Raw genomic sequence first — 16,595 nt, forward strand, 5'->3', positions numbered from 1 at the left:
AATAAAATCCCAAATTCAGAACAAATTCAACTTAAGGAGCTAAAGGATTGAGTTTGTTGAATTTGCCAATGCGACTACTTGAATTGAGTGCCAAGAAGCTGTGTTTGGCACTCATTAAGTGGAGACGTTTTTTGATCGATGATTGGAAGTAAACACAAAATCTTGCATATCAGCGCTCAGTGGAGTATTGCATATCTACCTAATTTCTAATCAATAATCATGAATGTTTGATATACATATTTGCCAGTGATTAACAATTTTATCTAAATTGTACCCATCGATAGCCTACTGTGAATATAATTCATCGAACTTTCGATAAATTTCGAGAATCAAATGCCAAAATGACTTTTTGACGTGACAACGACTTATAATTCGATGAAGCCGGCTGCACACTCGAAAAAAGATGACGTCATGCGTCGTTCCCTCGCTCTAGGGTTGCCAACGTTTTTTTAGAAGAAATAAAGTATATTCTGGTCTATGAAGATTATTAAACAGTATTTTAGAAAAACGAACATTTACTTTTGAAATATGCAACCATTCCATCAGTATTTTCTTATGACGTTGTCACGTTCAACTATCGTCAGTCAACCGACTTTACAGACAACCGTTTTTTTTTAATCAACAAATTGAACTAGACTATCAGAACCTCGCGGTTTCACCTGCGTTGTTTCCCGTGGGAATACGGAGATTAAATATAGCCTATGTTACTTACTGATAATGTAGCGTGTGTTCTATTGGTGAAAAAAATTTCAAATCGGAAAGTTTTGAGTTTATTCGTCACATACAAATCTTTCCTCTTTCTAATAGTAGTGTAGGTAGATTGGATATGGATTTAAATAATCTTTTAATTATAAAACCGACTTCGTACGGTCTTTCGGGACGTATTTATTTTATTTTAATTTTAACACAAAATTACTAAACCGATTTCCATAAAAATGAAATGGGACCAATCTGGAAGTACTTAGGTACTTCAAGCAAAAAAAATATTTTCATAATTGGTTAATAAAATATGGCGAAGAAAATATGAGGTAACAAACATTGAAAAAATAACATACGCGTCGAAATGAGAACATCCTCCTTTATTATGTCGGTTAATTAATAGGTTGCAAATTGTTATTTGCACGCGATTTGTAGAGACTAACTTTTTCTAATTTAAGCTACTCGTAGTTTAGTTCCGAATGTAATGCGGGCTACGGACTAGAAGTTTTGACTGTACCTACAAAATTTTTTTAGTGAAAACGCCTGTGTTGGCATAACTTAGAACATGTTTTTCTAATAGTTTTGATTGAAATTTCGATTGGATAATACTGAAAGTTTGTAGTCCGCATCATATAGTTCACTACGATATTCTGCTCACTGCTGAGCTCGAGTCTCCTCTCAGAACGAGAGGGGTTAGACCAAAAGTCCACCACGCTGGCTCAATGCGGATTGGAATACTTCACATACGCAGATAATTAATAAAAAATTCCCTAGTATGCAGTTTTCCTTTAGCAGAATACACACAACTGAAAAGTTGTCCCGGACCGATTTCCCTCCCCCGACCCAGGATTCGAACACACCCTCCGAAATCGTATGTACCTAATATGTTATATTAGATCAAAGTATCACGATGAAAATGTATCAATCACAATTTTCGTAATAAGGCCCTAGAACAAGTTTGTTATCAACTGGGTGAACCTCGTATACCTAATATGTTATCAGTATGTCTCATATCAGTGACTGTGGCGTACGATAAAACGGCTAACCATGGCGCAGGGACAGGTGAGTCAAAAATTTTCAAAATAATTCACATTTTAAACAATTTGATGTTAAAAATATAAAATTGATAGTACTAGTTAATATTAGGATGAAAAGTACATATTCTTTATTTATAGAGTAGGTAGCTATGAAGAATAATTGTACCAAAAATCGTTAAAATCCGTCGAGAAAATTTTGTTTCTATAACGATCATCATCATTATCAACCCATATTCGGCTCACTGCTGACTGCTGAGCTCGAGTCTCAGAATGAGTGGGGTTAGGCTAAATAGTCCACCACGCTGGCCAAATGCGGATTGGCTGACTTTACACACGTAAAGAATTAAGGAAATTCTCTGGTATGCAGGTTTCTTCACGATGTCTTTCCTTCACTGTTTGAGACACGTGATATTTAATTTCTTAAAATGCACACAACTGAAAGTTGGAGGTGCATGTCCCGGTCCGGATTCGAACCCACACCCTCCGAAATCGGAAACAGAGGTCATATCTACTGGGCTATCACGGCTCTATAACGATCATACAGACAGACAAACAGACATAAATTTTACTGTTTGCATTTTTGGCATCAGTATCGATCATTAAATTACCCGCTGATAGTTATTTTGGAAATATACATATCATGTACCTACAGGATTGACCTCTACAGATTTATTAAAAGTATAGCCACAGTAGATATGTATAGCTAAATTGCTTTTTTATTTTGGTTTAAAAATAAAATCCGTAGGAATCCTATGTAATGATAAAGAATTCATTAAAACGAATATTCAATTAGGTATAGTCCGAGATCGAGTATAAGAAATTTATACCCTCATCTGTCATTTAATTGGGATAAAAATATGTGCTAGAAAATACACATTGCAAGTGGGTTGCCTAGTTAAATTGCGGCCGGATAGTATTAAATGCATATTTTTTTTATTAATTAATCTCCTTCCTTCATTGGTTATTAAAAAAAATCGGACTCTAGTTAATAGAATATGTATACCTACCCAAAAGAATTGTAAAAATAAAGGTTGCCTTTACTGCAACTGTGGGGTTGCCAGGTATAAACCGTTGAGTAATGTTTTATAAATACTCTCATCAGTTATTTAGTCGTCTAATATGTCAAATGAAAGCTTATTTTATGCCTAATTTAACTGTATTAGGTTGCCTTTGATCTAGTTAATGGTTTTGTAGATTTTGTATGACATTTTTCGTGTTTTGTTTGGATGCAATTTAACTAGGCAACCTATTTACAATGTGTCACTGTAAACAGAATCTATCATTTATTTCATAGCACTAATGATTAACAGATGAGGGTATATAATTCTAATGCCGGGTCTTAGACCTTATGTAAATTTAAATTCATCTGTCACTCTTTGATTAGATAAAATGTAGGTACCTATAGCTGCGCTAAGTCTATGGTAGACATAAACATTTTGCTGTGTGTAGGTATGTATAATATTATGACTCTAACACCAACACACGACTACACGAGCAGGCATAGCGTGGGTGGTGCGTCTAAGCTACACAAAACCGTGTCTCTTAAATGATAAAGTAATTGCTTCGCAATTTCACCCCTAGGACATTTCCATCCCATCCCTGTAGAAGTATCGACAAAAAAGGGAGTCATTGGTCATAAATATACAGGGTGTCCTGTAATTAATGGATATAATTAACACTACATTTGTAATTTAATCCGTAATGTTTAACAAAAATTAGATTGTTAGAATCTTGATTCCAACTACTACGGCATTACAAAAAATTATTTAAGATAGAAAAATTTAAAAAATCTGAAATAAAAATTTAAAAATATAACCCTAGGGATTTTTTAAAAACTATTTAAATTAGTTTTAGATAATTAGGTGGTGTAATAATTAGGAGACACCCTGTATATCTTATTTACCTACCTATAAGTACTTATGCTGGCCGAGTTTGTTGTGGGCTCTCGAACCAAGGTGCATTTGGAACCCTCGTAAATGTAATTTAAGGTTTCGACTAAATTATTATCACCATTATCTTATGATAACTGACGTTTCAAAAGTGCTTGTAATTGTAAACTAAGCCTAATTGGAATTAATGAATATTGATTATTGACCAATCGATTCGAATTAAAATTATTTAATTTTGTAGCAAACATATTATGGACCCGGCAGTTATGGTGAGGATCAGGTGGAGGCCTTCGACTTTACCGAAGCGAGTATACGAAGAGGTTTCATTAGAAAGGTAGGTAACTTTTCACAAATGAATAATAATATAATATAATGTCCAACATAATGTAGGTATTATTTAGTGTCATTTATAAAAATAATAATATACCTAAGTAACAAACAAACAAACAATCAAATCTTTCCTCATAATATTATTATATATAAAGGATTTTAGTATTTTTTTTCTGTAACATGTTGGGCAAAAAATGGTCGGTCTCCTTTCTACAGATAAAAATATTCTGTAGCTGTAACGTCATATTTTTGAATTTCAATTCAAAACTTTTAATTTGAAGACAAATATTGTTAACTATCAAAGTCTGGAACGCTAAAAGTCTATTATTTGTTTCTTTTGTTCTCTTTGTTAATTTTCAACGTGAAGATCAAAATAAATGAATGATGGAAACTAAAACTGCTAAACTAAAAAAAATAAACAGCAAGATAAAGATGGTATGTCTGAAAACACTGAGGCTGTGTTAGTGAATTTAAGTATATAAAGCATGTTTTTATGTATTTTATACATTTATTTTTAAGTTCAGAAAGTTGGTAGTGTTATACGCCAGGGGCGTAGAAACCGCCTTATCAGCCGTATCAATGTTACGGGGCCCCTGGGCTACAGAAGGACCCCAGGACTTCAGTAGACAGGAACGGCTATAGTCTGACAAGTTCGTTGATAACACTCCCATGAAATGCGGGCGACGGGCGGAAAGACTGCGCGGGTGTGTAATCGTGCGTGCGGGGAAGTGAGGTGCATCAGTCGTGGGTTTTCATTCATCGCTACACGCCCCCCACCCCACGCGCAACATCGGGAGTGTTACGAACGAAGTGTATATTGTCTAGTTAGAAAAATTTTAATCGTCTTCAGTTGTCAATGGTTTAATTAAACAATTTGCTGAAAATAAAGTTAATAAAAGTGTATATTTAATTTGAATTGTTGCTAGCTGAATATTTAGGAAGAACTGACAAATAAGTAGCATTTTTGTTTCTTTTGTGAGAAATCTTTACCCTTCATTTGGGCCCTAACTAATTTTGATACATCCAAAGCATGCTACGTACAGTCCTCTTCGGATAGAACATTAAACCGTAGGTTCCGGTCACTATCATTAACATCTGAGCCCACATTGAAGCAACATGGTGGGTATAAGCTAAATAATAAATATCCCCTCTTCTTTAAGGAGGGTGAGGTTTGACCCTCTAGTGGGCCGTTATATGCTAATAATGATTATGATTATCTCTATCATAAAATATAGCTACAAATATGTTATCGTGCTAACTAACGTACACTATGTTCTAGGTGTACGCGATCCTAATGTGTCAGCTTCTCATCACAATGGGGTTCATAGCGTTGTTCCTGTTCCACGAAGGGACGAGTCAGTTTGTGAGACAAAATCCATACCTTTTGTAAGTATTTTTTATCCGGCTCGAAGGACCACTTAGGAGATGACCTAAAATTGCTCCAGGTGAAATGAATAGCGCTAATTTTCTAAATAAAATAAAACTGCGTTACTAAATGTAAGGTAGTTTCATTATTAGTTTGAAAGATATTTAGACAGAGATCTGGAAAACAGCGGGATTTAAAAATAATTTTTATTTTTACTTTCTTAGCATGTATTACATGAGATGTTATGGTGCTTGTAGTATATGTCATCAGCCTAGACTGTCAATAGATGAGTCTATAAATACAAGCCTCGGACAAGAGGGGGAGTTAGTTGCACTTTGGTGCTACAGCAGTACGTACCACGAGGTACTAAGTAGATACAGTGTTCAACCAACTGGATGTGATAACCCGAGTGATCAACCGATCACCCAGAGAGTGAGTGCTAACACTACAGTGCTCAATACTCAATATTGAGTATCGCTGCCTAACAAACAACTGAGCTAAAATCATTAAATACCCTCTTATTTATACCAACAGTGATACCCCCCTCTACAATGACATAAATAATGACTGTTAATAATACCTATAATCGAGAAACTTGTAACAAAGAGCTCGTGGAATTTCTTGCAGCTGGATAGCACTGGTGATACTGATAGTCTGCCTCATCTCCATGGCGTGCTGCACCGAGGTGCGCCGCACTGCGCCGATGAACTTCATCTTCCTCGCGCTGTTCACGCTGGCGCAGAGCTTCCTGCTCGGCGTGGTCACCAGCGCTTACAGCGTGGATGCGGTAAGCTTCCTGTTCTCCCATTAATATGGGTTGATAATGCAACCCATATTCGGCTTACTGCTAAGCTCGAGTCTCCTCTCAGAATTAGAGAGGTTAGGCAAATAGTACACCACGTTGGCCCAATGCGGATTCGCTTCGCACACGCATAGAATTAAGAAAATTCACTGGTATGCAGGTTTCCTCACGACGTTTTTCCTTTACCGTTTGAGACACGTGATATTTAATCTCTTAAAATGCACACAACTGAAAAGTTGGAGATGCATGCCGCGGACCGGATTAGAACACACCCTCCGAAATCGGAGTAAGAGGTATATCATACATAAGCTATCACGGCTCTCTACGTGTGTAAAATCATGATGATTCATTCCTACAGGTCGTTTGGTAATGTTCACAGTAAACCGTGCTACGAGTTAACGAGTACAATTACCGCGATTCACGATCATAGTAGGCACGTACTATGAACCTCATACAAGCAACTGTCCACCCCCACAATGCTACAGCGCACATTTAGACCTTTATATGAAGGAATCTACAAAATACTCGTAAGAATACTTTGGAGAGTTGAATGTTCTTTACTTGCCAATAAACTTGCTATGATGATATGCCATGGTTTCGCTAAATATTGTCTGAACTCTTACATTTACCAGTGTGTTGATATGCCGTGGCTGACTGAACAATTTCTTATAGACAAAAATGTCAGCAAAACATCTTTTGTGAAAACAACAAAAGAGCAACTGAAAGGAATTCTCTGAATTCTCTCTTGTATCGGTACAAGAATTCCTTGTACCGATACAAGAGAGACCTTACTTGAAAAAGAAACACAGGCAGAGGAAGGAATGTCAATGATCTGCTAAGAAGGAATCTGCATGTACCTAATAACTTCACCGCAGAACATTAGATCAGTATGTTCGAGCCGTGAAACACATATCAATATTAATACTGATATTTTATCCTGATAGCGTTCCTTATCTGACCACAGGCAACCAAATGAGTAACTCTTTATCAGCGAACGAAAATAAGTTTTGTCATGGGCGTTGGGCGTATTGATTTATCGTTATGATGAGGTATGTTCAGCAGCTAATCACAAAATTGAGATAAAAAAAATGTCATTGAAAGCATTGAAAGATCTAGAAAGCCATAGGTGATCGCTTTCTAGATTTTCAGATTTTGCCTTTTGTTTGGAAGATTCGTTATACGTATATCTGTTTTTGCGAAGTTATGCGTATCTTTAGCAAATACCTTCCATTTACTTCTACGGTGAAGGACATTTTCCTTCACCGTGATGGAATCGTGAGGAAACCTGTACGTGTTGTCCAAAAGATGGAAATTTGCCAATACGTGGCAGACGGTGGCAAATTCTGAATCTGATCTGGATATAGTGCCCTAGTGACTGATGATGAGTAACTGGTACCTAACTGATAGCTCATTTTTCTCCTTTTCTTTTTCAAGTAGGTAGGTACTTCAGAATTCTAGTATTATTTGCTGTACCGTAAAGTTATCCGGTATGTATTCAGCAAACTGAAGTAAGACTTGACTAACAACTGAAACGTGTTTTGGAAGATAGGAAAGCATTTCGCATACTGTTCGCCAAACTTCTTTATGGAGCACCAAGTGATGATGATACTGAAGAATCTGAACCTTCGTATTCCAGGTGATGATGGCAGTGGGTATCACAGCGGCGGTGAGCCTGGGTCTGACACTGTTCGCCTTCCAGACCAAGTGGGACTTCACCATGATGGGCGGCGCGCTCGTCGCCTTCTCCATAGTCCTGCTGGTCTTCGGTAAGTGAAAGAATATTCTACAAAAAATGAGCGCATCAGGGGATTCATTATCGATCCCTCTATTTTACACTCGTCTAGTCGTCTATAGTCTGGCAAGTTCGTTGATGACACTCCCATGATATGCGGGCGACGGGGGGAAAGACTGCACGGGTGTGAAATCGTGCGTGCGGGGCAATGTGGTGCATCAGTCGTGGATTTTTCATTCATCGCTACACGCGCCCTGGCCCGCGCGGACTATCGGGAGTGTTACGCACGAAGTTGCCAAGCTATACGAACTTTTCGCCTATAACACTATTTCATCTATTACAGAACAGAACTTCGCAAGTAGTTAAATAAAACTCTGCTCTGCACGCTCGTCGTCCTGAGGCATAAATGAAGTTTCATATACCTTATCCATACCTACTCGTACTTATTAATTAACGTCGCAAATGGGTGAGAATGTAACACTTTAAACGGTAGGTAATAGTGTTACCCACATTCCGACAAAGGCCCACTACCAATGAGGTGCACATTGAACCAAAAGGTGGCGGTTAGAAAAAACCCAGCTTATTGAGAATTCCCCAAGAGGGATGACGTCAAGCATGCGGCCGGTCATACAACACTAGCCAAAACCATTAAAAATATGTCAAAACCAAAAATTGGCATATTTTTCCGACCCCACTTGAATGGGACAAGGCAAAGGAGATGATGATTGCAATTATTAATTGGAATTAATCCTCCGGCTATAGACAATGACTAGCAGAAACTTTGTTTGCAGTAATGAGTGGGCAAAATCGTGGACCGCATCTATACGCACATGTTATAGACAAATATTATTTTTTTTCAGGTATCCTAGCGATAATCATCAGAAACAACATTCTAACAATAGTGTACGCGGCCGCCGGCGCTCTAATCTTCTCCCTCTATCTTGTCTATGACACTCAGCTAATGATGGGAGGGAAACACAAGTACAGCATCTCCCCCGAGGAGTATATCTTCGCTGCTCTGAACCTCTACCTGGACATAGTCAACATTTTCTTGTTCATATTGACCATTATTGGCGCAACGAAGTGATGCCTCTTTATAACACACTTTCAAAGAGGCGGAGGTTCTCAAATCAAAGTACATTTTATGTGCCTATTTAATACCTATAGTCTATGATCTTTTGATCTATGATGCTGCCACAGACTACTTACAAAACGAAGATTTTATACTATAGATTTATGTCACTATCGCGTCGAAACTGAGGCGAACAATGGCGGTTTTAGTAAAATTAGTTTAGTCAATCTACCTAAATTTGTAAAAAAAATATTTGGTGTATCTTCAAAGGGTTCTATATTTATGGATAGCAAACATCCTTGCAATTTCGTGAAACTAGATCTCCTGTAAAAATAATGTACTAGCATAAGTGATATGCATTGACAAACTATTGTGTCATTATCCTCTCTACTTTATTTTTAAGTTCTAAGGATAGCATTGTAATATAAATAAATTGTTTATTTTAGTATTTATTTTTATTTTATTATAACTTATTAACTATGTTTAATTAAATTAATTTCGAGAATGAACATAGACAATTATTTTTTTTATTTTACAATTATCATTATCATAATGATCGGCAGAGATTAAAGATATAGTAGTTATCTATCTACGGTATGGGCGTCCACAGCTGGACATACGACTCTTTTATTCCAGACAAAACCGTATTGAGCCACATGCCATATCCATCCAACATTTTACTATACAATCACAACAAACATTGAATAACAAATTAAATATGGCGAAGACTATATTTTTGGCAGAGGACTGATTTAATCCCTCCCCCCATCTAAAACCCTTATAATGATGTAAACAAAACAGAACAACCATTACCGAATCGTAAATCTATGAGAACAACATAGGTACATAAACTTGTATTTAACCACCAAATACACAATTCTTAATTTTAAGACGTATGATGGACCATCAAATAATTATGCCTATATGACATTTATATTAAGGTATTTTTTGAAATGTTATTGTTACATATTATAACTCGTACGCATGAGCTCGACACCTGTCTACCAAACACAACCAAACAAACACAGTACAAACATCATTCGAGCCACGTGTCAAGTTAATCCGCACGAGATGTACTTATAGGATTATTTTATAAATAAAAATTCATGCAGTGGCCATAGTAAGCCACTTGCCTGGATTATGAATAGTTATTTGATCAATAACTTCCTGTGTTACTCCTTTATGCTTTAACCTCGGCAGGACGTTGGTTATTATGTGACTGTAGCCGTGACCGCCGAATTTCGTCTGCAAATAGACGCGTGGGTTATATAAAATCTAACATAAGTAATTTGTCTATAATACGGGTATCAAATGGAAAAGTTTCCTGAAAAAAAATTTAATAAAAAAAATTCAACCGACTTTCAACTCAAAAACCAACCTAAACTAAAAAGCAAAAAATAACGTCTTACCTATGTGCTACCTTCTGATCAGTTTGAAGGCGGTGCCAAGCCAGTGATATTTTAATTCGAACCGTTTAAATTACGAAATGTCTGTGGTTCTTTCAGAAACGGCTTTAATTAAACAAGTCGGTTAAAAAGTGGAAGTCGGTTAAGAATAACTAAAATACCTATCCGAATCTCATTTAATTTTCATCAAAATTATTTTTTTAAGTAAACTTTTTTTTACTACATTTCTTATAATTTCTAATTTTTTTTTTAAAGAACGATTTGTTTCTTTACAATATTACATTAACTAATGACTTGCCTAAAGTTTATGTTAAATACTGGGAAAGTGTCATTAGATCTCTAAAATAAATATACGACCATCATATTTGTTTCGGATCTAATTCTAGAACCTTAGTACTCTAGAACAAACTCTAAGGACATTATGATTTTTTTTTTCAATTATTATAATGAATACTCCACTAAGCTAGATAAGCTTGATTATAATCATAATTGATCAAATATCATATACAACTATACATAATTATAGAAAATATGCCTCACCAGTCTATGTTTAGTGTGAATATCATGTGATAACAGTATTTTGTCCTCCTTTCCCTCGTCAACCAGTTGGCGCACCATGCCCATCCTCTGAGAGTCAGAAGGCATGTCCGTGTCAACATTCAGCTGGTAGTACGAGACTTCCACTCCGAATAGATCGAACTGGCAGTATGAACCCAGTTCAGAGAACTCCATCAGTTTTGTTGGATCGAGCAATGTTCCTGGAAAATAGATTTAAGTATCATCTTCAGTTATCTCTCTTTATCTCTAGGCCTTGCATTCGTCAACGACAAATCTCTTGACCTTGAGAGAAAGACATCGACCAATAGGTACCAGCGGAGTTGAAATATCTATACAAATATTGCTCTCTTTCGTTGCGTTGGGCTTTTTGATTCGGTCACTGTTGGTCGACCGCTTGGTCTATCTTGGGCAACTTCAACAATCGACTGACGGCCAAAGAGAGTTTCCGCTAGTTTCAACTACCCACTAAATTGCTTAAACTGCTCCAGTACTGGACTGCTCTGTACAGCGTGTTGCAGGGAGCCGCTGGATGCTGGCGGCTCGAGACCATCGGAGGTCCATGCAAGAGGCCTATGTCCAGCAATGGACGTCTATCGGCTGATAAGGTAAGGTAAGGCTCCAGTACAGTCCTATCATTATTATTATTATTAACATCTGATAGTGGACCCTTGGCATAGCAAGTTGTCAATCATTGAAGCGGCGTGGTGGGTCTAATGTCATATCACTTCTCCTATAAGGAGAAATGTATGTAGGCCTAGAATGCGTCGACGACACATCTCATGAATTTGATATTTTTAGTTGCGTCGGCATTGGTCGACGTTTCTTCCAGCGGCTCAAGATATGTCGCGGTTCGTAGCTTTAGGCCCACTAGCCATATAATCAGCCGTTAATGATGATGGACTTTGCTGGATTACGGTAACATGATGCCCTAAGCAATCTTAAACCTGTATGCCCTTCAAGTGTAAAAAGAAATAATGAAACAAAAATTGTGATAATTCGAAACGCGTTCTTTCATTTGCTAATTTTTTTCTCTGGCTCTTGTGCCTTGGTTAATCCAGGACTGATGATGGAATGCTTACGGTCTAAATGCGACATGACAGCTTTGCTGACGTCCCCGCCGGCCTCTGCGTACAGGCGGAGGATCTCGAAGGGCGCGGCCGGATCCCGGTGCGGGTGGAAACTGACCCCGCACCCAATCTGCGCTTGGAGCTCGCCCGCTGCTGATATCGCTTTGCGCTCGAAATCTGGAAAATTTTTGAAAATTTACATTTTTAAAACTTATTGAATTCTAATGATAAGTAACTGAAAAAATGCGAAAGTAGGTACACAATCGTTTTATCAGTAGAAAAAAAAACAAGTTTAGTTTGTAATAGGTGGGTACCTAAATTCACTCGGCATTATAACCTACTGAACTGGGGTCCCGTGAAGCCGATTACTATTATAAAACGGCATTTACGTAAACACCTGGATTTACGTACTTGGTAGTATTTCTAATACAAAGGGGTCTGAATGTAACTACAGTCTGTCTCTTTGTCAGTCAGCTCTTCTTTCTTCGTAAATGTCAGAAGTAAGAGTCGTCTCAAATATATAAATTTTATTTGCGGATAGCTTCTAGAACTTTACAAGTAGTGACATATCACACACCTCTCATAGGCCATACGCTAGCAATCTCTCCCATAAAGCCAGCTCTAACTGTCGGATAGTCCACGCATCCCACAGTAATCTCCTGCAGCATGTGATTGTATAGGTCCTCCTTAGTACTCTGCAAGGTGTTATCGGCTTGCACATCAGCTATGTAGTGGCCAGTGCCAGCGACGATGTGTACGTCAGTCGTTTCCGACACTTTCTTGTAAAACTCAATGTCCCTTTCCAGACCAACTGTCGAGTTTTCCACTATGGTACCTGAAGTGCAAAAAGAGAGTAAGAAGACCTTTTACCCTGCGACTCTACTATTTTGTTTAGTCTACTTGTACTCTTCAGCAAATCAAAGCACTTATAGGACTGAATTCGCCCTATAATATAGGTAACTGCTTTGGTTCACAGCAAAGCAAGGACGTCCTGACCTGACGCTTGGTTTTCTTGGAACCATTCGTGCGCGAGAACTTAGTCGTTTCTTAGACTGCGTCATCACTTAACGTCTAGTAAGATATTAAGATAAACAATACCTAAATTCATACATCATTATCAACCCATATTCGGCTCTGCTGAGCTCGAGTCTACACACACGCAGAGAATTAAGAAAATTCTCAGGTATGCAGGTTTCCTCGCGATGTTTTTCCTTCACCGTTTGATACACGTGGTACTTATTTAATTTCTTATAATGCACACAACTGAAAAGTTGGAGGTGCATCCCCCGGACTGGATGCGAAACCCACACCCTCCGAAATCAGAGGCAGAGGTCATATCCTCTGAGCTATCATGCGCTTAATACATATAATCTAACTACATACATACCTCCACCTAATGCTTTGTAAAGTTGAACATCACTCGTAACAGCGTCCCTTGCATCATCATCATTTAGCAGCAGATTGTACTTCGAGCTGTACGGATACTGCCGTATGTAGCCCACCTTGCTGCATGTTATGCCTTCGTTGAAGTTATTCTCTATCTCTCGCGGAGGTTCACGGTAGAAGTGGGTGAACTTCATACATAAGTGCTCGTGGGTTAAAGTCCTCCCCAGAACTTGGGGTGTGACGTCTCCTCTCACTGAAAATATTTTTTTAATTTATCATTTAAACATAGAAAAAAAATTGAAGTAACCGTGTTTTATCAAATGAACACAAAAAACTTTTTTTTATTTTTATTTATTGTCTTTCTGTATCTATATGTCCAGTCTAATAACAAAATAATAATCGACTGCTGCGTTTAAATTTTCGCGCTCTTTTGAAGATTTCTAGGAAAAACTCCTTGAACCTTCGTGGGCTTATTAAGTTTAAATTGCAATATGGCGGGGGTAGGTAGGTAGGTATAGATATTCAGGATAAATAGCGATTTCAGGGATCGTAACAATTGAAAGTACGGGGTCTCTGCCTAGCCCTACGGAAATGAGGTTTGATGATAATATGAATGTATGCAATTTATCCGAAATCAAAAATAAAAAATAATCAAGTAAAGTAAATATGCTTTAGATATAATTAATCGGAAAAACTCACCAGTTTGAACTTTTCTTGTGCTCATTTTAACAGCAATTTGTATGGCGATCACAACAGAAACGTGTATCAAGTCTCAAAAGTCACCACAGAGACACCTACAGATACGCATCAAAGTCCATAAATTATGTAGGTACTTATAAGTATAACTCGTGTGCATTAACTTAACACCTGGCTAACAAACACAGTATTAACATCATTCGCGCAAGGTGTCAAGTTAGTCCGCACGAGCTGTACCTACCTATAACGGTCACTCGATAATAGAAGCCCTAACAATCGTCTAGTGGCATGTTATGTTTGGTCTAAAAACTGGTTGTTTATGTCAAAATGTAGATATATATGTTGAACATGGTTTTAGCATGTAATACGAGAAGTGTTATCATATTGATAAGAAAGGTATTTATTTTTATAATGGTTTTATCACGAGACAGCTGACATACCAAAAACATAATTAATTAAGTAAAGGTCGCGCCAAACTTTAAGTTCGCTCTGATATAAAAACACTAAACTTTTCCATTCACATTCAGTTCGCATACATTAAAGAAACACGTTTTATAATTTCACCAGTAGGTACTATTTACGCCGAAATGCTATAGTGCACCAAAATAGCTCATTCCACACGAATATCCACTACACAACTAAACTAAACTCTACGTCGACGTCGGACGAGAAAAATTAAATGAACTGATAAACACTTTGGCCGTGAACTACGGTGACCTCTATATCTTTCGGTGCCATAAGCGCCTTAGGTGTCTAACTGGCAATTAGTGAATACCTACTAAGGTGTCTAACTGCCAATTGACGGTCTCTGTGGATCGTGGCGCAGTGGTATGCGCGGTGGATTTACAAGACGGAGGTGACGGAAGTCCCGGGTTAGGCACTCGGCTGGACCGATTGAGGTTATCATGAGGTTGTCATTTGGTGGGAGGTCTGCCTTGGCTAGTTACCACCCTACCGGCAAAGACGTATATCGCCAAGCGATTTAGCGTTCTGGTACGATGTCGTGTAGAGACCGAAGGGGGTGGTCTTTTACATCCTTTTCATACTCCTAACAAATTTGCCCGCTTACATCTTAGATTATATAATGATTTATTTATTTTGCTATCAACCGCGAAAATTCGGCGAACCCATGCGACAACGTCACCCAGGTCCGACAAAATACTCTCTACGTACGTTTCACCCCGAAACCGGAGCATCCTCAGGAGATGTTGACTCTACAACGTGCAATTGCAAAGTGTCGTTTTCGACCTTTGCTTCGTCTTTTATAGACCAAAAAGTAGGTGGGGCAAGAGGTGGGCGTTGCCAAGATACTCATAATATAAGCGATTTATCTCGCATCGCATTCAAACATTTTTATTAGTGGTGACTTCGATAACTCTATTTGTTCATTTAATAAGGTAATTCCTGACTTATTATGTTTTATTATTTCTAATTGTTCCAAAACGCATAGTCGTAGGCCTTTATTGCAAGTGTGTAAAATGTCATACATATGATTATCTGCCAGCTTATGGCCAGTATCTAGGAGATGCTTTGCAAAGTGCGACCTTTGTGGACGGTCATTTCGAACAGCGGATATGTGTTCCTTGTAACGTGTATCAAAATTCCGACCGGTTTGACCAATATATGTTGCATTACATTCAGAACATTGCAATTTGTATACTCCCGATTTATGTTGCTTTTCTAGTTTATCTTTACCATTGCAAATATTTTTAAGAGAGTTATTTGTTCTGAAAGCCACATTTATATCATGCTTTCTAAGTGTTTTTGCAATACGTTCCGACACTGGACCAAAGTATGTTAGACTAGCTTTAAATTTTTTAGGTTTTTCTAATGGAATTCCATAAAGTTCTTTTCTAATCAACACCAATTGTTTCTTATTGATTATTCTATTCACAATATTCGGGTTGTATCCATTCGAAATGGCCATGCGATATATTATATTTAATTCCTTGTTATACTGATCCCTAGTTAGAGGAATGGACATCAGTCTATGAACATAACTATGGAAAGCTGCTAATTTATGTTGCCATGGATGACAAGATGAAGCTGGTATGGTTATATCTGTATAAGTTGGCTTTCGATAAATCCCAAAGTGATGTCTATTATTAACTCTAGTGATTGTTACATCAAGGAAATTTAAAGAATTATTCTGTTCTATTTCTAATTTAAATTTAATTTTTGGGTGCAAATTGTTTAATTTATCTACAAAGACATCCAATTGTCTGTCCGTTCCAGTCCAGCATATAATTATATCGTCTACATATCGATAGTAATATAAAATGTGATTATTTTTTTTTTTTTTTTTTTTTTTATTTATTTACAAACTTACAAACTAGCATTACAGGTCGTCCCCAATTCGCTAGTGTAGCCATACACAATTTACAAGTTACAAAAAAGAACTAAAACAATAAAAAATCAAAAAAAAAAAAAAAAAAACTTATTTTACCTAGGTACTATAACAAATAGCCCACTGGGCAGCCTTTGTGAGTTCACTCAAAGTACAATTAAATAAATCTATGTTGTCAGCGACGATGTTGAGAGTGCGAAGTGCGCGC

General features: G+C 37.4%; 2 protein-coding genes across 3 annotated transcripts; one reads left to right on the forward strand and one right to left on the reverse strand.

Annotated features, from left to right (window-relative positions):
• Window positions 1-1,695: 1,695 nt before the first annotated feature.
• LOC112047893 (protein lifeguard 1) lies at window positions 1,696-9,372 on the forward strand. The gene is made up of 6 exons (XM_024085185.2): window positions 1,696-1,761; window positions 3,867-3,959; window positions 5,235-5,341; window positions 5,949-6,108; window positions 7,760-7,889; window positions 8,716-9,372. Exons 1-6 carry the CDS (start codon window positions 1,747-1,749, stop codon window positions 8,940-8,942), a joined length of 732 nt encoding a protein of 243 aa, XP_023940953.1. The 5' UTR covers window positions 1,696-1,746; the 3' UTR covers window positions 8,943-9,372.
• Window positions 9,351-15,683, reverse strand: LOC112047869 (phosphotriesterase-related protein). 2 transcript variants are annotated; one of them, XM_052885911.1, is made up of 7 exons: window positions 14,282-15,683; window positions 14,044-14,138; window positions 13,346-13,597; window positions 12,536-12,793; window positions 11,971-12,135; window positions 10,874-11,091; window positions 9,351-10,172 (listed from the first exon to the last, which is right to left on the reverse strand). In XM_052885911.1, exons 2-7 carry the CDS (start codon window positions 14,066-14,068, stop codon window positions 10,032-10,034), a joined length of 1,059 nt encoding a protein of 352 aa, XP_052741871.1. In that variant the 5' UTR covers window positions 14,069-14,138; window positions 14,282-15,683; the 3' UTR covers window positions 9,351-10,031. The 2 variants fall into 2 exon arrangements, with proteins under 2 accessions (XP_052741871.1, XP_052741872.1); XM_052885912.1 differs by lacking the exon at window positions 12,536-12,793 and having other exon boundaries at window positions 14,044-15,683.
• Between the last annotated feature and the right edge of the window lie 912 nt (window positions 15,684-16,595).

This window comes from Bicyclus anynana, chromosome 15, assembly GCF_947172395.1.
Source record: "Bicyclus anynana chromosome 15, ilBicAnyn1.1, whole genome shotgun sequence".
NCBI lineage: Eukaryota > Metazoa > Arthropoda > Insecta > Lepidoptera > Nymphalidae > Bicyclus > Bicyclus anynana.

What these genes read in the sequence shown, in the direction of transcription:
- LOC112047893 (XM_024085185.2), top strand. An exon ending in GAAGAGGTTTCATTAGAAAG is followed by an intron (nt 3,960 to 5,234) that starts GTAGGTAACTTT and finishes ACTATGTTCTAG; the next exon opens with GTGTACGCGATCCTAATGTG. An exon ending in CATAGTCCTGCTGGTCTTCG is followed by an intron (nt 7,890 to 8,715) that starts GTAAGTGAAAGA and finishes ATTTTTTTTCAG; the next exon opens with GTATCCTAGCGATAATCATC.
- LOC112047869 (XM_052885911.1), bottom strand. Translation starts at nt 14,068, where the DNA reads ATGAGCACAAGAAAAGTTCAAACTG. An exon ending in TTACAAAGCATTAGGTGGAG is followed by an intron (nt 12,794 to 13,345) that starts GTATGTATGTAG and finishes TTTGCACTTCAG; the next exon opens with GTACCATAGTGGAAAACTCG. An exon ending in TGTCATGTCGCATTTAGACC is followed by an intron (nt 11,092 to 11,970) that starts GTAAGCATTCCA and finishes TCTATTTTCCAG; the next exon opens with GAACATTGCTCGATCCAACA.